Genomic DNA, 26,188 nt, shown 5'->3' on the forward strand with positions numbered 1-26,188 from the left:
TGATAAGCCGGGGTATAAATTTTAAGTAAATTAGCGTCCTTAAATTTCGAAATATTGAAATTTCAAGCATTTCTGAAATTTACCGTTATATGAAAAGCGGCCTCAATTTTAGTCCGATTTCAACAATTTTCAACGGTTTGCTTTTATGTGGCAAGCACAATAACCATACCGAGCTTGGTACAAATTGCTAGAACGGTTAGCGAGATACATATATGTGATCACAAGTGGGCGGTACTACGCCCATTTTCCAAAATTTTGTCATAAACATATTTCTTGGTAAAGAATTGTTGCAACCATCAATTTTGAATAAATTAGCTTCAATATTTACTGATTTATCGAAGATTTGGTATTTCTCGAAATTACCGTTATATGGGATGTGGGCGTGGTTATTGTCCGATTTTAGAAATTTTCGGCCATTTGGTATGCTGTACCAGGACCAACAACTGTGCCAAGCTTGGAAGAAATTGGTGTAGCGGTTACCAAGAAATACACATGTAACCATAAGTGGGCGTGGGTACGCCCATTTGCCAAAATTTTGTAATATTCTTATTTTTCGTCTAAAACTCATTGCAAATATCAATTTTGAGTGAATTATCTTCAGTAGTTACTAAAATATCGCAGTTTTGAAAATTACCGTTATATGGGAGGTAGGCGTGGTTATTGTCCGATTTCGCCCATTTTCAATACCATCCGTCCTACGCCCAAAAGAAGTTCACGTACCAAGTTTCGTTAAGATATCTCAATTTTTACTCGAGTTATCGTGTGCACAGACGGACGGACGGACAGACAGTCACCGCTTAATCGATTTCTCTTTTCATTCCGATCATTTATGTATACATTTGTCTATATCTATCTCGATTCGTTTTGCCTGTTACAAACAACCGTTATGTGAACAAAGTTATAATACCCTTGTGCACAAGTGCGCTCGGGTATAAAAATGTTTGTTAGGAGGCGCAATTGAATGGAAGTGATTGCTAATGTTTCAATTCCCCGTTTTCAAACAACAAACTGAAATTGTTGTTGTTGTTGTTGTGAAATTTTGTTGTTACAATTAATAAAAATGTTGGACCATAACATAAATTTGTCTGAAGTGCATGCCACAAGTTTTTGACAACAAATAAACATTTGACGGAACAACTTCGCTGGCATCATGTTGCTGGCATTTAAAAGCATGTTACTAAACAAAGCAGCAACGCATGTAAGAACAGAGACGCTAGCAGCGGCAGCAACGTTACTGTACGCTGTACAGCTCTTAACAGTCTGCTGTTAGCTGACAACTGTTACCAAAGATACGTTAACAGTGGTTTCGTGCAAGCCGGATTTTTATTTTACTAAAGAGCGTGTCAGACGTGGCAATATATTTCGATGCAATAAATTTCGGAAAGGCTGTCAAATTGAGAAATCAGTTGCATGAGCAGTCACACCTTGCATGGAAAGTGTCTTTCGAAAGAGGTTTTTATTTCCGAACGGCGAATTGCAGGAAAAATTTCTGAAATCGCTTTTTGGCTGTTCACACAGCGAATGAGTTTCTGGCAATCTTTCTCGATACTAAAATGCAACCATGGGCGGTGGGGTTGTCGTTTGTTTGCTATTTCTCTTGTAAAAGCGAGAAAATATAGGTTATAATTAACATATTTGTCGTGTAAACAATAATTTAACAATTAAGTGTATTAAGCAAAATAATATATTTCAAGCATTTTTGATATTTAATTCAACAATATTTTTTATCATTTTACACAAATTCACGATCAGGGCCACACGGCAACACTCGATTAGTTCGACAGCACTTGCAGAAGAAATAAAAATTGCTAGTGCAGCACGAGCAAGTTGAAATATATTTCCGAAATCGATTTTCGCTCTTGCAGTTGCAGTCCCACCTTGCAACTTTTATTTCTGAAACTGATTTCCGAAAGGTGACAGAAAGATCTTTCTGGCTGTTCACACATCGAAATAAAATTTCTCTTTCTCAATTTGACAGCGAATTGCGCGCTGGGCAGGCAATAATGGCAAACCTCCGAGTGTATTTCCGCTGAGAAAAAATTTCTCACAAAACCATTTGCCGTTCGGAGACGGCGTAAAATTGTGAACCCCCCATTTGTGTTATAACAGAAGGACGCACACCACAAATTGGAGGAGAAGCTCGACCGAAAATTTAACGCAAGTGATAGCGCCAAAATATTATGATTACGAGTATTATGGTTAGCAAGTTCTTAAGATTGACGATCCGTCTGCGATCAGTAAAAAACCACTGAGCATTCTCCATTCTCGAAAAGGTTTCCATGCGTTTTGTGTTTTTGCGTTTCTAGAGGCGCCACTCGCAGTGGTGGTCAGGGTCATCGTATCACTTCGCAGAATCGATTCCTGGTTCGAGTCATATTCAACGAAAAGCTTTTCTAAAGCAGGCGTTCCTCAGCATGCAATGGCAAATCTCTGCGTGCATTTGCAGTCAAGAAAAACTTTCGCATAAAACCCGTCTGCCGTTCAGAGTTGTGTAACAACATTATGGCAATTACCACAAGTTAAAGGAGAAGATCGACCAAATATTTAGAGAAACAAATTTTGCGCACACATTGGCAACACTGCACTTACATATGTAGTTCTTATTATTGGATCGTGTGGTTTCTCATTCGTTACAATTGTGATGACAAATGCGAACGTGAATGGGAGCGTGAGCACATGCACCACGAATAGCAGCACTTCGTTTATCTACTACGGCGGTCGCGGCAGACTGCTCCAACTTGGCGCTCGCTCATATCGTTGAGTGCGACCAAAAACGACGCCAAATTGGACACAGCCAGCCACCGTCAATGTCGTTCACCAGTGTAGGAAGAGTGCTGTTGTGCAGCAGCAACATAAGGTCGTGCAATAATAGCGAAAAATTTAAAAATCGAACCAGCAAACGCATGAAAAAACTGGGTACATATTAAATTGACTAAAGCCGAACAAGACTAAAACAACACCAAACGAATTTCGAAGCGACTACTTTTTAACATTAACTGCCCAACTGTGGCAAAAAACTCATCAACTATGGCCAAGACAGCAACGTTAATGTTTGCCTACAGAGCGCTGTACATTACGAGTGCGATGCGAAGCCCAGTACGGCGTTGTTAAGCAAAGGTGGACAGAGCAGAACAACAGCGCAACAACTCAGTCTCCCTCGATATCTGTGAGCTTGAGTGTGTGTGCGGTGTGGCGAATGAGTTCTCCCAGTATCTTAATATCTTGCTGGCTTTCTTGTGAGCATAGTGAGCACACACTAATCGACGACGGACCGACCGATCGCATAAGCGTAAGCGGCCAAGCAAGCAACAACCGACAGACAGCGAACTCAGACGGCAGCGACAACAGCGCAACAGCAACTATACCGACTAGTAGAAGAAAAAAAAACAAAAAAAAAAAAGAGTTTTTCATTTGAGCGCGTTCGCTGAGGGGTTTATTTATTCAGCGATCGATCCCGTGTGTGGACACTGTTTTCCGCAGCGTTCGCAAAGGAGCACACGACGAAATAAAACGCGATACCAACGTCAAGTGAAACAAATCGATTCGAGTGCTGTCCGTACATTCGTAACAATTATAAAGTCTAATAAAAGTTAAACGCTGTTTTATTTTTTCCATTAAAGTCAAATAACTCGACGCAGGTTCTTGAAATGATTCGCGTGCAAAGCGATTTTTTTTTTTGCATGTGAACAATTAAAAGTGAAATGTCAATTATTGAATAATAAATGCGTGCATTTAAATGATTTTTAACCGGAAGAAAGATTGAAGTGGCCGCGAAAACTAAAACTAAAACTAAATATTCAGGCGTTTTATCGGATTTAAGATACCAGACATAGCAAACGCAAACGCATGCCGGCGGCATACAAATTACTGCAAGCTATTCAAATGCAAAGAATCGCAAAAGCCTCGTCAGTAGTCAACCAGTCGGTTAATAACATACATACATAAATAGTCGGTGGGTTTTGCTTCGAACTTTTCTTTTCCATAAGCAGCTGAAAATTTTTCTAAAGACCTTTTTTTTATTTTTTTGTCTTCTCTTTAATCAAAGTCTCGCGAAGAACCAAAATCGAGCATAAAAACACAGTGGCAAAACATTGTGCTTAATTAAAGAAAATACATATTTAAAAATAAACTGTATAATTCAAAAAAATTTGTGCGGGCGAAAGAGCGAAGGCGAAAAAAAGCAGGAAGACGCGTACGAAACAGCGACGGCAAATCGCTAAAGAAAAAGCACTAAGAACACTTCAAAAATATTCGTATCTTCTACTAAAACTAAAACAAATGAACAATTCCGAAAGGGCCTAAATCATCTACAAAACTTTTGTTTTAGGTATACATAATTCATTGATAAAGCGAGTACAGCAAGCAGTGTGGGTACAGAGTCAGCGCCGGAGAGCGCGCGTAGCAAAGTTTGCGGAGGACTTTTATATAGAGCAAACTAGAGCGCTTAGCTAGAAGCAATAGCAGAAATTTATTAATTCGTATAACTTGGCTGAAGTGTTATCTAATCTGCACGAGCATTATTTGCTCGTCTCGCACACTACCCACCCATCCACCACCACCACCTCCTAGCAAAAGCGGCCCAACAACACGACAACTTAGTACATCTGCACACAGAGTACGACGTAGCAAACAATATTAACCATACCAACGATAACAACAACAACAGCAAAAAAGGCATCGACAACACAAACAACCTGCTTGCCATCCGCGCGCGCGGTACGCAACAAAGTCAGCCGCAGAGTTAGTTGTTATACGCTCATTCATTCACTCACTCAGTCAGTCAGTCAGTTAGTCAGTTAGTTAGTCGATGTCAGACGGCGAACGTATTTGTAGGAATATTTTTGTTTTGTGACAATCACTAGGCCAAGTAGCGTGAACTTCGTGTTTTTTTCTAGGTGCGTGCGAGATACTGTGAAAGCGCCAAAACGATCGCTTGGCAGTCATAGCAGTCATAGGGGTTACACAAGTGTATCTATCGCCAATTAATCTTACTACCCCTACAAGTGTGCGCCTTTAGATTTGAAGAGCAATAATTTTCAAACGTAAAAAGCTATAAATTTAAAAAAAAAACTGTGCAGTGTAAAAGGTGTTAAGGAGCACACAAGTGCAATCTTCACAATTGTCGCGCAGAATTGAATAATATTTAACAGCAAAAAAGTGACAGCGAAGAGCAGCGAAAACAGCAACGACCACATATCGATTAAAATAATAAAAATAATAATACTTCATAATATTAAAATAAGAGTAGCTTAAACAAATCACGAATCACACAAAATGGCCATCATTAGCAGTACAAAAACGTCGACGTCGAGTGCGACACCAACCACCACGACCACCGCGACCACATCCGACAGTTCATCCAGATCCAGAACGAGCGCCGTCGCGTGCGCTGCCACCAAGCTAGACACCACTAACACTCTGAATATGCGAAAATCGAGAAATACAACAGTGGCAACGGCTGCATCATCGTCGTCGTCCAGAGCATATTTTCCAGCATTACACACATCAACACCGATAGCAACAACAAGAGCAGCAGCCGTTGTTACAGGAAAATCAGCGTCGCCAACACCATCATTATCGGCAACAGATTCTAATACAACAGCAACAGCAACAACAACCTCCGTACCAACATTCAATCTGCTGTACAAATTCATCATATTTGCCATACTGATTTGCACAACGCCAACGTTGGCTAGTGGTCGACGGCATGCGCCGCTTATGGTGGAAGAACCGGAGGGAACACGTCGAAATAATAGACCAGTTGGTAAGTTAACTACATACATACATACTTAGTTCTTAACATTTTAGTTTAGTAAACTACTATATATATATATATATGTATATAGGGACATAGTTGCTAAGAGAGTAATTACTTAGGACACAAAAGCATACATATGTGAGTAAGCGATGAGGTAACCAATGATTTAAATATGTGGGACCAAGAAGAAGAGGAAACCGATTTTCAAAATGCTGGGTTCTGTAAATTAAGAATGTGATTTAAAATGCAGTTTAGCTGTTTAGACATACAAAATATATATATTTGAAAACTTAAAAAATAGGAAATCCCATGGCAAATGGACATCAACCAATCTATTCTAGAGATAGAGGCACGGGCTTTTGGCATGGAAAGCGAGAAAATTTTGAAAATCTCTAAGAAAATTAAAACATATTATAAGTGTATGCCTCAAATTTTCTATGAAAAAATTTTTCATGAAACTTTTCTTGTGTAAAAAATAATAGCTATGGTTAATTTTTGCGTTAAAGTAAATATTTCTTGTGGAGTTAAATACATATAATCCGTGCCCAATCGGGTTCGGTCGTTCCGGGTCAGGACTCACCTTTTTCTCCGTGTGTGTTTTCGAATATGTGTTCTTCAAAACACAAATTTTCTAAGGAGTGAATAATGTTAAAACGGGAATTGTTTTAGATTAAAATATGTTCAATTGCATTCATAAAAATTCGTTCCCTTGCAGAACTTTCTAAATAACTAATTTTCCTTTTTTTTTCATTATAATGCATAATGGAAATTCGGCATTATTTTTTGAACCTCCATCTATCGTCAATGTAATGCGAGACGGGACAGGAATACTAATACACATACCTACATGCACACACACATTCATACATATTCAATTGAAGCATAAAGAAACCCAGGGAAAACCTTACCTTCGGAATTACCTGCGGTAACTTAAGCAAATCCAGTTGGGTATTCCCAAAGGCATCTGGAAATCGGAAAGTTTTGTCATTAAGTCAAAACGCCCACAAAACAATCGAATCACTCACTCGAATGTGTCTTTGCCTGGTTGACCTAAACAATTTCGTTCAATACCTGCCCATGAAGTTTGCATTTTACATATTTAAGTACATACATACTTACATACATATCTATGTCCAAATGTGGAATTGCATGTAGTCTGAGTGTTGTTTTCTGCACGCGTTGTTTTGTGACCAGTTCCGACCAAAAAGAAAATAAAATTGATGTATGTATGATACATATGTTTGTACGCCCTAATACATTTTCGCTTATTGTATGTGATACATACATATGTACTTCCTATGAACTTCTTTAGCCAAGCATAATTGCGGTATTTTCCCACAAGCCCACGCAGTTACTAGCGCAACCATTGGCTAAGCAACTTTCGAGCTACTCACATACATACATAAAATTGTACCTACATACCTGTGCGCAGAAAATAATCACGCCCGGGTCTTCCGTGCATGCGGACGCATCTATGGATTTATGCAGATACATACATTTGTATGTATGTATGTATGTCCTGCGTTACTTTTGACACACAAATGTTAGAGCGGTTTCATTGAAAAAAACAAAAAAACGCAGCTGCAGTTGCATACCGGTGACCTGTGCCAACGATAGGTCACACACAACAACAACGTTGGGCTTCTTGCTACATTAGCAATGCGGAAAATTGGGAATTCCCAAACGAATGTATGTATGTATCTACATATGTATGTATGTGCGTGCACAGCAGGAAGTCGACCCAAAGCAATGTAGAAATGTATTGTTTTTTTGCCGCGGAGTCGCTGCACGTCTATTCACATTGCAACGCATATCCATTTGTATGTAAGTGCATATGTATGTATGTATATATGTACGAACCTTTGATTGGCACTGTGCGTAGCCTCTAGTTTTGTTGTTGCTTGCTGCCGTACGTACTTGACAGACAGTGAGACGTCAACGTGACAGGTTTTCCTAGCGCTTACCGCCGGCTCAATAGCAGCCAACAAAGAAAACCACTTTTTTTGTTCACATTTACGTATGTACGTACATACATACTTACATATGTGTGTGTGTATGTACATACATATGTCTAAAGTCTTTCCATCGTTTTAAGGCAATGCTTCCAGGCGTTTTAAAACATTAATTTAATTTCTTATTAATTTCATTTCCGTGCAATCCCGCATGTGGCCATTATGTCGCCGCAGCATAAGCTCCGCATAAGGCCATTATCTGAGGTGTCTTGTCCTACATGTGTACATACATATGTACATATGTATGTAAGTACTAACATGCGCAGAGATTAGATGCCATAGCGCTCCAACGGCTGTGCGATTAAACGGCTGGTATTTAAGCGTCTTTAACGACTGTGCGCCGCCGGGTCTCTATTTTCATTTACACAGCGGCCTACTGGTCGGTCGGTCGGTCGGTCTATGCATTCCTTTGAGATTTTATTGTAAATGCGTGTTGTGTTGTGTTCGACTTGTCGACTTGTAAGAGTCCCACAAAAGTCGTAACGGGTGGAATTTCTTTCATTCTTTTCATTTGTGCTGCATTTTGCTCGGTGGCGTTGTGGTTTTTTTTTTTTTTTGTTTGCTTATTTATTCAACGGTGCCGAAGTGTCTACCTTTAGTTTTCCACAAGCTTTTCTTGGACTCCACACGCTGTATGTACACACAAATGTATAGTATATTAGTACTTAATGCCATTCTTCTCGCACGTTTCTTTCACATTAGACGAATTCTTTGTTTAAATTGTTCGTGTTTTTTAAGCATGAGCTGTTTTTCGGACAGACATCTGTTTGTTTGTTTGTTTGCACCTTTCATCGTGTAGAAACGTTTATCTCCAACAAATCTACATTTCCTGTGAAAATTCATGCGAGTTGAGAATCTGATCGCTTAGGAGGTGATCAACGCGCTGCATCAATTGGGTTGCTAATGCTTTGAATTTCGCTATCAGATTCTCCAGGCTCCGGCATATACTCTACTATATAGGTTCATATGTACGTATACCATATACATACTGCATACATATGTACATATAGGTGTGTAGGGTATAGTTTTCACCAATATTTTGTATGCCGTTTGTGGCGCTTTTGGTGACCTGAGTCGAGAGCGCAATGCAATGAGGTATACATACGTATATGTACATATGTATGTATGTGCATCTAAATGTAAGCCCCTACACACAAATATTTTACATATACATAGGTACACAAGATAATTGCAATTAGAGCAGCTGTCGTTCAACTCATTTTCTTCGTTGGTTGGGGTTCGCAGAAATCATTGATGCGTGTCTTGTTGTATATGTACTCTGACCGCCCGCCCGTCCGTCTGCCATCTATGCAGCACTATATGTACCTTTACCGACTTGATCCGATAATTGCGCTAAGTATGAAACACTGAGCGATTAATAGGAATTTAGGTAATCTTTTCACATTTCAATTATGGATTCATTTATGAGAAGCGAATTTCTAATTACACTGCGTCGCCATTGGCGTCGTATTAGTGATTTTCATAATCCCAACCATCTTTTCAACTCCGACGAAAAGAAATCACCAGTGGAAATTATTTCTATGCGCGTCAATGCTCTAGGAAATATTTCCACCCTGCCACACTTTTCAATCGCGCACTGAATTCGAAAATCTAAACTGTACATACTCTTCTTTGTGGTATTTTCGAACTCCCGCTCCGTCGATTGTCCACGGAAATTGCGTAATCGATACGTTTGCCTGAATGCGTTCCCCTAGCCCCGCTGGATCGGCAATATGTGGAATGGCGGGTGTTTTTTCTGGCCGTCTGGGAATAAAAACGCCAGTCCACCTGACAGATTTCGTAGAAGTTTTGCCAGACAGAAATATTTGCTATCGCTGAGGGATGTCGCATTGTAAGCATAGTTATTTACTACAGCTCCACATAATATAAAAGTAAATAAATATACATATAAGAATATATTCACTTACATACATTGTATGGATGCATGCGTAGTATGATTTTTTTATTTATTATTTTTCTTTTTGCTGTAGGCGAACGGGTTCGCCACGCGAATAATGATTTCCTCTCCCATTATCATTACCTTCCGCTGTGAGCTTTTTTCGATTCTTCGTTTTTTTTATTTAAATTATGAATGAGCGAATCTATCAATGAAATCGGGTGGCCACGCAACTACGCACTTACACATACATATACATACTATATATACATACACACACACACACATTCGCGCGTTTGCGCTCCGATCAAACCATTCAATTCATTCAATCGACCGACTAACCAACCGTTCGTCCCACTATGCATTTGATTCAGTTTGAGCAAACCAGATTTAATAAACGAAATGAAATGGAATAAGACAAAGCAGCGAAAAAAGAATCGTAATAAAGCTATATATCAAGCAAGCATTAAAGTGCCAAGCACCGGCTACGCACTTTTGCATTTTTTTTTGTTGTGTTGTTGTGTGCTTTGTTGGCGCTTTGTGGTGCTTTTTGGCTTGCGGCTGTTGGTGTTAAATTAATGAATTGATTTTCGACTTTTCGTGGATGTTTTGTATTGAAATTTTGATTTGTTGTTTAGTTGTTATGTCCATGGCTTACCACGCAACACTTCGGTTCATTCATTTATTCATTCATTCATCGCTCCACATACATACATATGTACATATGTATGTATGTATGTATGTAAATACAAGCATTTGTATAAACAAACATTGGAGCAAAGGGGGTTTTGAGTGGTCGTCGTGCAGACCGGCGTACACAAAAACACACACACCTCAGCAGGCTGCGTCGGAAGCGCAGACTGATAGGCAGCAAGGCGCTCGATTGTACTTACATACATACATATGTACGCACACACATGCATACATACGATATATGTAAACGTTAATAAGTCAACCTTACAACCGCCTAATTGTACGGCCGGACGGATGTTGAGACAGGCGACAACCCGCCGCCAATCAACAATCATCGGTCGTTGCTCGTCGCCTGTCGCCAATTGCCATTTGCCATTTGCCATTGCAATTGAGGAGGTGTTAAAATGTTGTTAACTGATTTTTAATAAATGCGCCGTCAACAACAATAACAGCGAAAGCAGCAGCAGCAGTGCAACAAAGCAAAGAGGCAAGCAATAAAAAATGCATTTAGACGGACAGAGGATGACGCATTTACCAATAAGCAGGCTTTGGATGTATGTACATACATACATACATATGTACATGTAATTTTTATAATTTTAATTTCACAAGCAACACCGTATTTTTCCAATGCAGTGACAACTGTTGACCTGCGATCAAGGAAGGCAGGCATTGCTGGTGGTGCGAATGCGCGTCACCGCTTAATGTTGACTATGTATGCATGTCCACCTCTAAGACGTTGGTGCACAGTTAATTCATACATATGTCTAGTTTTTTGACTCAGCTGAATTTTTTTTTTTTTGGGTTAGTTAACGTTAGTTACGTCAATACCCGTTGATTGCTGCCATTGGCGCCGCTGCATTTTACCCATCGTTCTTTCGCAAATTCATTTATTTAATTAGAGTTTCCTTGTTGTCAAATTTTTGGCGCTTATTTCGCCTGTTCATTCATTTCTGATTTTCGATGTTCAATGTTTGCTTTTGCCTTGGCACTCACTCCTTGCCGGTTTTTTGGTGCCTATTTGGGAAGCGTGCGCTTTCGTGCATTTGTCTGTATGCTCGGGTGCGCGCGGCTAAACGTTTAAAGCCATTTTTGGCACAAACTATCAGTTTGGCCACTGAGCCGATGAGACGACAGACAGTCGGTTACACTTGCGTCGCTGGGCACCTCGGGGGCATGGGTCTTACCTAACCAATGCTGTGCACATTGCTGCCGCCGCCGCCTGCGTACTTGTTCGCTTACGTCTGGCTGCTGAATGGGGGGCTCTGTAGGTTGGTGGCTGCTAGGTCTGCCTAGTTTGTCATCTCATGGCTGATGCAGTGTGCTGGCGCGCCTGTCTCACAGAGCGACTTTATGTCTGCCCCTTTGCGCCTCGTAAATGTCGGTTTATTTATCCGTGCGCCTAGGTTACGTATGTATCTACATACATACGTCCTCCATGCGTACCTCCATGTCCGTCATTCGTTCGCTCGTTTGTCTCGTCGTCGTCCGGCTTCATCGTATTTATTTATTTTATTATTTGTTTTGTGTGTTTGGTTTTGTTTGCCATTTGCCGGCGTGCATGTGTGGGCAGAGGAAACACTAAATGCCCACAAGGTGTCAAATTGCAGCAGACTTTGTTGCTTTTAGTTGGCTGTCGCTTTGTTTGTGCTGATGTTGATGTTTTATCGTAATTTTTTGCTGGTTATTTGCTTTTTTGTCTCTAATTCTTCATTTTCTCGCCTCGATCCCGTCTTGTATTTTGTCGTTGTTGTAGATTTGCATCCAAATTCGTATATTTTGAATGGTGACTTAATCATTTTGTCGCCTCGCAGTTGCATTTTAAATTAATTTATGTTAACATTTTTGCGACAAGTTGAGATTTTGGCTCGGCTTAAATGGTGTTTTTATTTCGCGGTTTTTTTGGGGAATTTTAATTAAGCTAAAAAGGGAAAGTTTCGCAATTTCATTAAGTTTCAGCGAATACACTTTGTCCGTGTAAGCGTTGCCAGATTTTCATATTTTTGCACTATTTATGATTTTCACATTCACCTCGGTGGGCTGTTCGGCCCCGATACAACCAAAATCTCTTTGCCATTGGCCTAAAATTTGGCTACTTAATGTTTGGCTGTTTTATCGTTGAGTGGCATACTTTCTATTCGTAAACATACATACATATGTACATATGTATGTATGTACATAAGTACATATTGTGTATGTAATATGTATGTACGTACATATTTTAGGGTGGTCCTAAATGTGGTGTGTTCTACGCACAAAATAAAGACACCCAAGAAATTTTCAAACATTTTAACAAATTTGTACCAGGATTTTAAAAAATTTAATTTTTTTTTGGATCGTAAAAATCCGACCAAAATTTTGACTGGAAATCTGGGGAATTTTGCATATTATTGAAACTTATTCATATAAATTCAGAAACTCACTGAGTTATAGCTGGTTAAAAAAAATTAATTTTTTGAAACCCTGGCAACGAGCGAGCCCTAAAAGTATGTTTAAAATTATGAAATTTTCGTGGATGTCTTTATTTTGTACGTAGAGCTAAATAAAGGAGTTCCTCATGATGTTGATATTTTAAGTACTACCCTAATGTATGTACATATATACTGAAGTAAATATATACATGAATAGTGATGTCCACTTAATTTCCCAGTGAAAGTAGCCAAAGTCTCACAATCCTTATCTCGCTCAGCGCAGCACCATACCATAATACCTTGACAAATGCTTGGAGTTTTACTTTTTATTTTATCACTCGCATATACATATATACATACACATCCAGCCTTGCCCATATACCTGCGGGCGTCGAGTGCATTCATCGTTCGTCTTCCTCTAAAAATGCAACAATTAGTATGTATGTATGCATTCCGCACCATAAATTGGCATCCAATTGCCATAAATGCCCTGCAATTCACTACCAATCAGCGCAGCGAGCCAACAAAACACTTCACGCTGCCTCCCTGACTCAGCGTCTCACCACCACCTCGCCACCTCACCACCTCACTGCCGCGCTGCACCAGTCCACTGGTCTGCCTGCCTGCCTGCCTGCTTGTCTGCCAGTCGACAACAAGCCGTTGGTTGTGTCAGCATTGACGACAATGCTGGTGCGTTCCACATGTTGCATGCAGTGCAGCGGCAGTAGCCGCAGTGGCAGTTCAATGACTTGTGTGCTTCTAACTAAGAAAGCTAAAGGCTGCCTAACAAACTAATAGTCAGTCGGCTGGCTGTATGACAGTATTGGCCGGCCAGTGGGATGGCTACCGACTACACTCGCATATGTATGTACGTACACTAGCTGCATTTGCTTCGATTTCCACTTTATTTTTATAAAAAAATTTTTTCGCGCGTGTCTACTTGTTCCGCTGTTTGACTAGTCGCTCGATCGGTCGCTTAGTTAGTTGGTGGGTCGTCGTTCAACATCGTCAGCATAGCCGCCACCTACGTTGTTGTTTTCGTCGTTGTCAGTACACCACAGACAGGATGTGCTGCTGGCGTATTGCGGAGGCGCGCACAACTGAAGAAATAAATTTAAAAAAATAAAAATTTAAATACCCAGAATGGTCGGCCAAAAGGAGGACATTATTAAATGCAGGCAAGTTTGCATGCCTGCGTATGTGTGTGTAAGTGCGAAAATATTGATTTTAATGGCCAAGCTAATGTGTGCATATATGGCAAATGGTGATGGCAAAATGGCAAAATGGTAAAATGGCAATTGGCATAAAAACGCGAAAACACGCAAAAATACCAAAGTGATGAAGGCACTTAAATGTCGATGCCCACTCAGGCTGCTGTACATATGTACATATGTATGTGTAAATACAGATTTGTATGTATGTATGTATATGCACTTTGCAAATCCACGTACATATGCATTATATCTTAGAATCTTTGGCTGGCTTGCTCATCATCTTATTGTTCTTGCCACCACTTTTGGCTGGCGGTTGATGTCGCTGCTGTTACTGATGGCGGCGCGCTCGTCTTCATTGCTTTGTTTCAGTTTTTTTTTTTGTTTTTTGTGCAAATGCTTAAGTATTGTTGTTGTCGGTTGTGCTTTACGCTCCTCTTGTGTATATGCCACATTCTTGTTCTGCATTAATTATCAAAGTGCAACAATCTTTTTTAATTTAAATTCCTCAAAACGCAACCAACACATAAAAAAACACAAGCAGCAAAAAATAATAAAAAAAAACAAAAACAGCACAACAGACAGCGTGCACCCTCGGCAGGCACTACTACAAATTCGGTGCGGCATAGAAAAATTGCGGCATTTCATTTGTGCTTCGTCAAAAAATGAAAACTCTTTGATTGCGAGCGGTTTGTCGTTGTGCCTTTTTTGTTTTTGTTTTTGTTTTCGCTTCTTTTTTTCGCCCAACGTTGTTTTCCCCCAGATTTGGTTGGCGCTATTGCACTTCCCCAAACTGATACGAATCTCACAGACAGTACGGCACATTTAATAGATCTTGTTGGCTGCCGGAGCGGTGATGCGGCCGGCCACTCGACACATGCGACTACATACATACATACATATGTATGTGTGTGTAATAAGTATGTTATATGAAAGTAAATGCCGACTAAAGCTGCATGCGACAAGACCTACAATGCATAAATACCCTGCAGGGAAACCGCGGACTAGTGAAACAAATTTCTAGCTCCGTACTAAGTCTTTATCGCCAAAAAGGAACTAGTCCGATAGGAACTGGATCCCCACCAGTCCAAAATCGGCGAAAAGTGGTACTTTTAAGAAACTAATTTTTTCAGTTTTTTTCACTACAAATCTATATCTAAAGTGACAAATTTAGAAATGGTTCGGAACTATAGAAAAAGGAATGCAGAACGAACTAGATCCTATTTGTCGAAATTAGAACTATTTCGGAACTATCGAATAAGGGATGCAGCGGGGGGCTTGTTTACTTTACATAGATATGTGTTCGGCGGATTTTTCATTCCAATACGCTACTATTCTGTGCTTCGCAGATGCTATTTCATAGTTTGGTAATGCAAAACAAAGCTTTGTGTTAACATATTAACATCTTGGGGCCGTATGGAGTCTAACCAATAACAGCGAGCACCTCTGCAAAGTCAGCTACAGCAAGGTATGTAAACGTATATTTCAACAAATTTAATTTCAAATTGAAAAAATGTTTCTTTGAAAATAATGTAAAATCGCACACGGAAGAACCGAAAAGATTGAAAAATCATGATACTTTTTTCTTTCGTCTGTCGATTTTAGAACTGGTTCGGAACTATCGAAAAAGGGATGCAGCGGGGGGCAATTGACACTTCCTAGGACATCGCCATGTTAAATTCGCCAGTTGCTTGCATGCAAAAGAGATTTATCGCGAACCAGTACTGGGTCTAAATGTACTAGAAGAGCCCCAGTTCAGAGCTAGAGATTTTCTCCACAGGGTACATACACGTACATATATTCATAAATGTGGCCAGAAATGCTGCACATGCTTTGGTTGATGTTGCTTATGTTGCTCCTACTTTTATTAAAGAAAACATATCCAATTTTTTTATATGTATAAGTAATTTAGATATTCTTTTTAGTGAGTATGTATATAAATATATGTGTGTGTCCGTCTGTTCATTTGGCAGTCTGCAAATGTGATTTGCGCGCTGCACAACAATCATTGCTGCTGTTTATACTCGCAGTGCTATTTTCGTTACTGTCGAGATGAGGCGCTCATTGAGGGGCGGTGAATGTGCTGAAAGTAAGAAATTAAAGAACGAGACGCCCGTGCAATGAGTCACACTAGCGGTACGGGGCATAGCAAATTTGTTTGTGTGCGTATGTAAGTACCCTGCACAAATCGTTGGACCAGGTAGTCTATTTGTGGTATATTGGAGTACTTACAAAACTGTTCCTCTGCCATGCTGTAGCGGACCAACTCGTGTCTCTGCGCCAGCTTATTAGTGTTTGTTACCCGATCACTGCTCGTGTTTTAACGAAATTAATGATTAAAGTTGAGCATTTGAAAGCACATTTGCATGTCTGGCTGTAGCTGAACGTGTAGAGATGCTCGCTGTTAGTTGTTAGTTCCCCGCATGTTCGGGTTCGAATGCCGTCAGAGGCAACATGTAATTTTTAATGTTGGTTTTTGGTTTTTATTAATTTCGAAAAAGCATCTGAGAAGTGAAGAACAAAGGTGTGTACAAACGAAAAAATATAACAACAATGCCATTGTTAATATGTTGGAGTAGTTTTGTGCTGCTCTGATGTAATGCAGGGATGGAGTATATGGTCCTGCCCTAGGACATCGCAATGTTTATTGGACCATATTTTTTATATGAATTGTGGTTAATTTTGGAGTACTCCTTGGTCCGTAGGGAGTACTCTCTACACGCATGCATGGAGTAGTCGCGATTTTTGCCAGGGTTTTAAATATGTATGTATGTATGAAGGTACGTATGTATATGTAAATATACCAATCTTTTCGGTTGACTTAATATTTGCAAAAAAAATAAAAAATATACGACTGAATTTATTCAAAATTCATAAATGGCTACATGGCTTTCGGAGCAACAAAGTTTTGAGTTTTTTCTTTTGTTTATTTAATGTTTATAATTTTTTTTTAACATCTAGCACATTACATAACCAGTACCACATAAATCCACATTTCAAACTTTGTACAACATTTCAACAAACATTAAAAATGACACCCAAAAATATTAAACATTTTATTCAGAGTTAAAAAAAAAAATTTTAGGTATGCAGTTTTATAGCCCATTCAATTTTAGTAGGTTAAAGTGCAAATTTCAAGACGCATTTTCTTCCATATAAAAGTAATTGTCAAGCATACTTTATACGGGAGAAAATGCACAACACCGTCGAAAAAAAAATATTTAAAATCAACGCGATTTTCTAGCGTCTTGAATTTTCACTTAACCTTTAAAATTGTTGGGTGTAATTGTCAAAGTTTTTTGTGGCGCTGGTTATGTACTGTGCTAGACTTTTATAAAAAAACAAAACATACACGATAGATAAGAAAAACAGGTCGAAATGTCACCTAACTTAATCAGCTGATCACAAGGGTACATATTTAAAAAAACAGGACATACATTTTTGAAAAAAGTCCAAAATTTAGCATTAATGCGATATGTCGAAACCGTAACGCTCCCTAGCGGATAATTGTTTTTGTTTTAAATTGTCTTAAGATAAACCAAAACAGGAATGAAAAAGAGACTAAAAGTTCCAAACCGAAAATTGAATGTGCTTAAGGAGGTGCGAACTAAAGTAAGAACATTTGCGTTCAGCATTTCCGTTTAGTAAGTTTTTACAAAAATTGGTAATTTATTTCTTTCTTTGTCAAACTGGGTAATTTGGTAATTTAATTTTCGGTTTTGTAACTTTTTCGACTCGGTGTTTCATGCCTCTTTAGTAGAGTGCTCGTTCCATCACATAGGTCAATGCAGGCCCGTTCTAATTCCACATTAGGAATTGCCATTTTAAATGCCAATTTATGACTCAAAATATTCATTTTCAGATAAATTATTTAAACTGAAGTTTTAAAAGGCTCAATGTCGGCTATTTAAATATGGAAAATGCAACTCTGAATTTGAATACGAATTCTTTATTATCTTAAATGTCATTTAATTTTTGAAATTTTTGATTCAGAATTAGCCCTAAAGTCTTCTTTTTTGTCTAAACTTAAGAGCAACTTCTTTATGTCTGAAATCTGATTTTTAAATTACACTGGTTTCATCGCGGTTTTTAGCTAACTGTTAGTGAACCACATACCTTCTGAGATTTCAAAAATAAAATCAAATGTAAAATCTAACAGTGGCCCAAATATGTTCCCGTTCATTAGTGTGAACGGCTTATAAACACACGTCCGTATGTATTTACTATTTATAATCCGCTTTGCGACCATCAAAATTCGCTTGGCAACCATTAGAGCACTACAATTTTTAAGTACATACACAGCTTTATCTGATAAAAAATCAAATCAAAATTTGCACTAAATTCTTCGCAACATGTGATGTTGCATGAATCACAGACGGAAATGTATAAGTCGAACCACCACCAAATACATATAAGCGACGTATTAAGTATAATAAGTACAGGCATACATATGTAAGTACTATATCATTATGACCGCTCACAACAACTACAAATATACTTACATACATACATATGTAGGTAGTTGGTTTGCTTCATTTAATTGCAACAAAAAGGTCTGCTATGAAATGTGGGCGTGCATTGTCAGTCACTTGATCGATAAAGCAATAATTTGCCCCAATTCGTGGGACAACATTTCATACATAAATAAGTAGGATATCTGCCAATAGCCACCCACAAAAGGGCGCGTCCACTACAGAATAACAACAAATTTATAATACAACAATGTGATCGGACGGACCATCACGACAGACAGCTGGTCGGCTGGCTACTCATTGTCAGCAGATCTGCAGCATTGTATGTAATGCGTCACAGCGTTAGCAAGCAGCTGCAACACACGCCCCTTTGTCTCGTGCTAGCCAAAAATATACAAATCGGTCAAAATTGGTACATACTATATACATACATACATACATATGGTGTACATGCATATAAATGTATAGAACGAATATACAAGAAAGAGAAAGGGAACAAACTACTCAGAACTTACAAAGCTCAAACGTTGTGAAAAGCAGAAGGGGGAAATTGTACAAAAAATTCCGGCAGCATGTGACCGCATCACCAGCAGCAATAAAAACAACAACCTACAACAACAACAGCATAAGCAATAGCAGCTTCAGCAGCAATGAAATGAGTCTTGTGAATTTTTCAAATAACTTTGACGCATCGTTGATTTGTTGAATGCATTTTATTATTTGTAATGCAATTGTTGTTGTTGTAAACGTAACAATGTGCAATTTGCTGCTAATGCTGTTATTTAATGGCTGGCTGTTTGTGGCAATTAAAAATTCAATCAAAAAAAAATTGCCTGAGTATTTTTTGGGTGTACATTGGCAGCGATTTTCTTTGCTATTAAACGTTTAACTAAAACTCTTAGCACATATTAGTTTATATTATTGCATTTTTCACAATTGCTTTTCTTGTTCTTGCTGTTCAGTTCATAGCTGTTTAAATACTCATTAGTGCATATACTATGTACATACATATGTACATATGTATGTATGTGTGGCACTATTATTAGGCAATAATAATTAAATGTGCTATGCAATAAAATATGCATACATACATATATGTATATGCAAATGTGTACGTATTTATGTATATATGTACATATGTATCTGAGTGACAACTTAAGTGGCAATGAGTTGGCATCAATAGCAAAATGATAAACGTTGATGACTAGTTTCGGAAGTAGAGAAAGAGTGCAGGATTCAAGCAACACATTGCAAAGGACACTTGACGAGTATTACGTATCTCCCAGTTTTTTTTTTTTTTTTTTTGTACCATTGTGCCAATATAAAAAATGTACAAATCTGTACAAAGTTACCAATCGTGTGACACTGCCTTTAACCCGGGTTGTGCCTGTAAAATATTTGCATTATTTACAACAATTCTTTACTTGGAAATAATGTAAATATTTACAGGCTGATATTTTTGATGTAAATAATGTACATTTTTGTAAAGAATTGTAAACAATTATAAGTAATTGTAAATTATTGTAAATAATTGTAAACAATACTTTTGGTAAATATGGTGTCGGTGCGAACACCAACATGTTTCGTCAACAAACTAGTTTACAATTATTTACATTGTAAGTGTAAAAAATGTGAAAATCGTTGTAAGTGCACAACTCTCCTTTAAACATGTTCGCGAATAAGAGAAAAGTAAAGAGCTTCCTACTTTTTCAGCATAAGAAATCTACATATGTAGAAATCGAAAGGTTTAAAAAGCGAAAAAGCAAATCTCTCCAAAATTTGTAAAAACTGCTTAAAATTTGAAGCTTGTTAATCCAAACGTTTATCTATCACATGTTGCGGTGACATGAGTCAATTCACGAGGCTTTTTCTGCAATTAATTTTCGGCTATCGTATTCTCCAAATGAAGTAGGTATGTATGTAATTGGTTGGCTGAGAAGCGGCAGTTCAACTTTGCATTCGTTGCAAGGCTGTGTTCTGGTTTTATTGCAGGAGTTAAATGTATGCATATACTAAGTATGTACATACATATACATATATTATTTTCTATTTATTCATTTGTGTTTAATTTTTCTTGCTGTTTTTTTCTCTTTCTTTCATAATTTTGCATCATCAGCAAAACCCAAATGGCAAAACTAACAGCTGTTCGACCGTGGTAAATGAAAATAGGCCGCGTTTCCGGCGGCAACTTTTCGGCAGAAATGCATTGCAACAGTTTAGTTTATACCACTAGTAAAATACTTTGTGCAACTATGAGAATTAAAAAAGATGCAAGCGCAAATACAAACATACATACATACATACATACATACATATGTATAAACAAGCATGCGAGATTGCTATTGAATGAAATGAATTGTAGGAGCGAAATGATGAAAACGCTAAGTAATCATTTTCATTCACATACCAACTTATGTACATACATACATATGTATGTATATATGTAGGTGTTGTACCCTCATTTTTAAATACATATGTATGTATGTATTTATTTACGCTTTTTACAAGCTTAATTAGTACCATAGCAATTAAGCAGACAAAAGAGACACGCCGCATCACAGCTAGAGCATTAATTACTAATTGATAAAAAGCTAAAGTCACTCGCCATTAACCAACCAATGGCAGAGTTGTCTATTACTCACTAACAATTTGTCACGTTCGCGAAAGCGTTTCGTCATTGACATGTGAATATTTCAATGGTTGTGTACACACACATATCTACATAAAAAATACCCTGCAAACCAAAGTTCCCAAAATCTTAACGAAATCTTTAGAGGAGTATTTCATATCTTTAACGATTTTTTTTTTCAAGAATCTTCAAAGAAAATTATATGGACTCGTAAAGAAATTTCTGTACGAAAAATAAAGTATATTCTGAACAAAATTTTGCAAAAAATTCTACACATAGCGGAATTATTTTCATTGCTTTACCGATTTTCTTCCGAAATTTCGTAAAAGAATCGAAGTGTGCACAGTTTATTTCATTTTAGAAAATTCGTCCAAAAATTTGGATGAGATCTTTACGAATTCTTTAAAATTTCTCTATAACTCAGAATAACTACTCTGAAAAAATGGTTTGCAGGGTATTTTATATGTACATATGTACATACATACACATACATATCTATCTACAGAGTCATAGCCCAAGCAAGTGATTTCTGTTGCTGGGTGCCAATAGCCGTAGGGGCAAAATTAGCCAAAGATTTATGTATAGAGTATTCTAGTAATTTCGAATCGTACAAATAGGTTAGGTTATGTTAGGTTATCTTGGCTGTCATCATCCAGCACATGAAAAAGACACACTTAGGCCACTGTGGCCTATTGTGATGCAATATATTAGAGACTCCTTACGCCCCTTCTCATACCTTAGAAGTAAAACCAATCTATAGCACTAATGCAGCACAAAAAATCGTAAAGAGTTGCCGGTTCATCCCCAACACAGTTGCCCGGTACATATCTATTGTACTGCTGCAAAACCATCGATGGGACTACCGATGTTATCGATGGGGCCAATGCGTTAGCTACTATCGATGGTTTTCAAAAATAGAGGCAGTGCAGCTGCAGTATATCAATGTGTCCAATGGCGTACTGGCCAGCCAAGTGCCGACGACTCACGAATCGGCGCATATGACTCCTATGCTATTTGGAGAGCAATTTAATATGGAGGTGTATGCATGGTTGTGAACCGTTTAGCTAACGGCAAATGTTTTTAATTGCTTGTCAAAAGTGAAATGCAAATTTCTAGCCAAAATGAGAATTGATATGCCAGCGGCCGCACATTTTTTATTACTTTTTAAGTTTGACTTTTAAGTAATTTCTTTTTGGTGCTTTCAATCTTAGTTGAATGCAAACGGAAGTGAGTGTGCGCGAAATTCGAAATGTGAAATAATGCAGCATTAGCAGGTGACAGGCACAACAACACCTACATATGTATGTAATCACATGACATAACAGGAAGCTCATGTTAAATATGTATTGCAAAAAAGCTGGAAAAGCGTTCGTGACCTTGCGCAACCGAATCATGAATTTTTGCCCGTTCACCGATTCTAACTTTGTCAGAAAGTTTTCATTCATAATTCATCAAAAATCTAACAGAACAGAAGAGGCACTCGCACATACATATCTACATATGTATGTAGACATACACATTCAAGCAATAATTGTGCAAAAAAAGTGGCGCACACCTCTCGAAGTTTGTGTTTATGTACATAGGTAAATAAGTATGTATGTACGTGTAATTTCACAGTCATAATTTTTATTGCCGCCCAATAACAATACGGGCGACTGCGGCTAAACTACAAAGCTTTGAGATGTCATAAATTCTCACAAAATTTCACCTTAATCACAGCGATTGATCTGACATGAACTACTCATATGTATGTTTACTTACATATACATGCATACATATGGGGTTCATAAATAATTACGCTTTCGCGCATACATATAAGATCTAAAAATACATTTATTTAATTAATCAAATATCATTGCGTTGCTTCAACCGCGCATGTTTACATATACATAAATAAACTTTACAGTCCGTCACTGATTTAACCGCTCTACATACATACATACATATGTACGTATGTATATATGAATATGCACTCTTATTTCCCGCTCAAAAATGGTAGCGGCAGTAATGTAAATTGAATATTTTTATTTTATAAGCATTTATTTGCTTTGGCGGGGTGAGTCCAACCGAAATTGGTGCATGCAACATGCATTCCATAAATCAACAATGTATGTATGCACCCGAAGCGCATATCACCTTTAGATCTATCGATCGATCCATACAACGGAGCGCTCTGGCCAATGCAAACACTTGTACGGATGCATACATACGATAACGTTGCCCCTCCTGTACTCGTAAATTTAAGACCGACTAAACAACTCAGCAATCAAATCAATCAGCTAATCAACTATCCATTCAAAGTATTGTACGAGTACATACGCGACATATGTACATACATATGTACATACATAAGTGTGTGTGCGGTCGACGTCAGCGCTGCTGATCTCATCTGATCGTAACCGATGGCGCAATGAGTTCGATTGTTGAACCGCACGCGTGTGTACGTACATACATACATACCATTTTCCCCTCACCAATTTTCCATAGCCATTTTTATTTTCACTTTTTATTTTACTCTTTGCTTATTTTTTATTTATTTTATTTTTTATTTTTTTTTTGGTCAGTTGACAGATATGGTGTTGGTTATGTTGAAGCGTTCACGTTTTATTTTTATGGCGTGTATACAAGGAGCGCCAGCGTTTCTTAATGTCCATGTTTGTTTTTGGGTTTTCAACTTTTTCGATTTTTAGTTTTTGTTAGTTTGGTAGATGGCTCCGCCATATAGGTGGCGCAATTAAGCGATGACCATTTTAGAGTATTTGATTAAAAGTGGTAAAGTCGTTTTTCTTTTCTTTGAATTTAATCCGCTTGCGCGCTGAAAATATGTGTGCAAATATTTGTATTGAATGTTGTCTAATAAATTGCATTACTTACTTACTTACTTACTTATGTATGTTAAAGCCTTATTAGCGGGGTTAAGGTACGTGCGGTGGGCGCAAGCTTGGATGCATGCAAGTGGATATACATACATACATACATATGTGTGTGCTTATGTAGGCAGATATGATAAGCTTGGATAACCTCTAGAAATTGTCTTAATGAGTTCTATGGTTTCCACAAATTTCACATATTTCAGAATTGAAATAACACTGTACAACAGTGGAAATTAACTTTCCGATGGACCTAGTGCAGGTCACAGCTTTGGCCGAGGGATTAACAAAATAATGCCAACACCCTGAAATTCTCAGCTTATGCATACAAAATTACTTTTTTTTTTACATGACTTCGCGTATTATACAATATACATTTAAGAAATTTTACGTTTTAATATGGATTCTGGAAGGATACTAAATTTTTTGTTTTAGAAATAATAGACTCGCACATTAAAAATACCTATATGTACATATATAAGGAAATGTTTTGAAAAAAGGGTTTTTAAAAAGTATTTGTTACACCGTTTACTAAGCTTCGGCGCCAATAGCTACACTAAGGCATTCGCAATCGCCACAAAATATTTAGGAAAGAACTGTCAGTAACTAGCCGTCTCCACAAGATAAAATTTATTGCGTCTCCAGCTGTCATTTTTGTGGCTAGATATAAGTTATAAGTTGATATAAGCATTTCTAAAAGGTTTTCTAATAACTATTTATTTATTCCGGATTTAATCACTTAAAAAATATTTGCTTTTATATTAAAATATCAATAATGTGTCCATCACGAAGTTTTCCCGCAAATGCAAATGTAGCTGTCAAACTACCAAATTTCCGGCAATAGATGGCAAGATATAAACTCTGATATATATATTTTTTCTTTTGAAGAGCAATGAGCGGTCTCCATTGACCATTTATATTCTGATATATGTATGTGTGTATCAAGCTATAAACTTTATCCTGTGAAGACGGCCTGTAAGGGTAGCATTTGATCGCGTTTAAAGTGTTAGGATTACGAAACTGCTTAAAAGTGAATACGCTTTGAAAAAAATTCATTCTGTGAACTTACTGAATGTTTAAATCTATTTGTTATTTTATTCGAATCATAATTTGTGATCTGAGACACCTAAGCACTGTATTAGTAAATACATTAGGGTGGTCGAAAACGCTTATTTTTTACATAAAAAATATTTAGAGGTCGCTCAAAGTTTTCCATATACACACATCTGTATTTTATATGGTAAAACAGTTTTTCGTAAAAAAAAAGTATAGAACTCTTAAAAATCATAAATTTCTCCAGAGACTTCCAATTTTTGGGACCTATAAAAATAGTCCCTATTAAATAAATCATTAAATAGATAATTGGGTATTATTATTGAAAGTCTCCGTTCGCGAAATATTGAATTTCAAGAATTCTATACCTTTTCTACGAAAAATTGTTTTTTCTTATATGCATATGTAAAACACATGGAAAACTTTTAGCGCTTTGAGCGTCCTGTAAATATTTTACGAAAAAAATAGGGGTATATTTTTTTGGTATAGAACAAACCTAGGGACTCGACTTTTTTTTTTGACCACCCTAATGTCATATACATACATATGTATATTTACATACATATGTATGTATGTATGTGAACATATGCAGGCGCCCTGCAATAATCATATATCACTAAGTAATATTTTCCGGTGTTCAATTGGCGGCATTTAATTGTCTGCTGATGACTGACTGATTGACAGTTCAACACTTCAAACTGTCAAATATATCTCACAACAAACAACATTACAATCTCGTTCACTGCCTGCTTATGTACGAGTGAATACATATTTATGAAGGCATGTATGTGTGTACTACGTACATACACAATAATAACTACTTTTAGGCGTTTATGATCTGTTTGTTCATGAAAATTGTTTTCACCGAGGCATATCGATCAGGTAGTACCACCATTAAGGCAAAAAACAACATTTGCGCGTATTTTGTTGTTGCCTCTGGTATCTAAAGTGTCAAAAACTGTTCTGATTCTTTTCTTCTAAATCACAGCGTGCCATGTGAGATACAAAAAAATAAAATTAAAATAAAAAATTTAAATTGGGAAAAAAATAAAAATTGCTGCAACTTTTATTTTTTTGTAAATTTCTTTGCATTTCGAAGCATTGACCCATCCTTTGCAGGGCCCAGTTTCGTATAGAAACACATGCAAATAGATTTTAACAATTTAGAATTTTTGCGAGAAC

The 26,188-nt window shown here is 37.6% G+C and overlaps 1 protein-coding gene across 1 annotated transcript in view; it reads left to right on the plus strand.

The window, feature by feature from the left end:
- Positions 1 to 2,776: 2,776 nt before the first annotated feature.
- LOC118732959 (dorsal-ventral patterning protein Sog) overlaps positions 2,777 to 26,188 on the plus strand; it is a 97,804-nt gene continuing 74,392 nt past the window's right edge. The window contains exon 1 of the mRNA XM_036462090.1: positions 2,777 to 5,764. Within this exon, the coding sequence (XP_036317983.1) occupies positions 5,275 to 5,764 (490 nt within the window). The 5' untranslated portion in view covers positions 2,777 to 5,274. The remainder of the gene's footprint in view (positions 5,765 to 26,188) is intronic.

The sequence above is a fragment of the Rhagoletis pomonella genome, unplaced genomic scaffold (genome assembly GCF_013731165.1).
Source record: "Rhagoletis pomonella isolate Grant_MI unplaced genomic scaffold, Rhpom_1.0 Rhpom_scaffold_00002, whole genome shotgun sequence".
NCBI lineage: Eukaryota > Metazoa > Arthropoda > Insecta > Diptera > Tephritidae > Rhagoletis > Rhagoletis pomonella.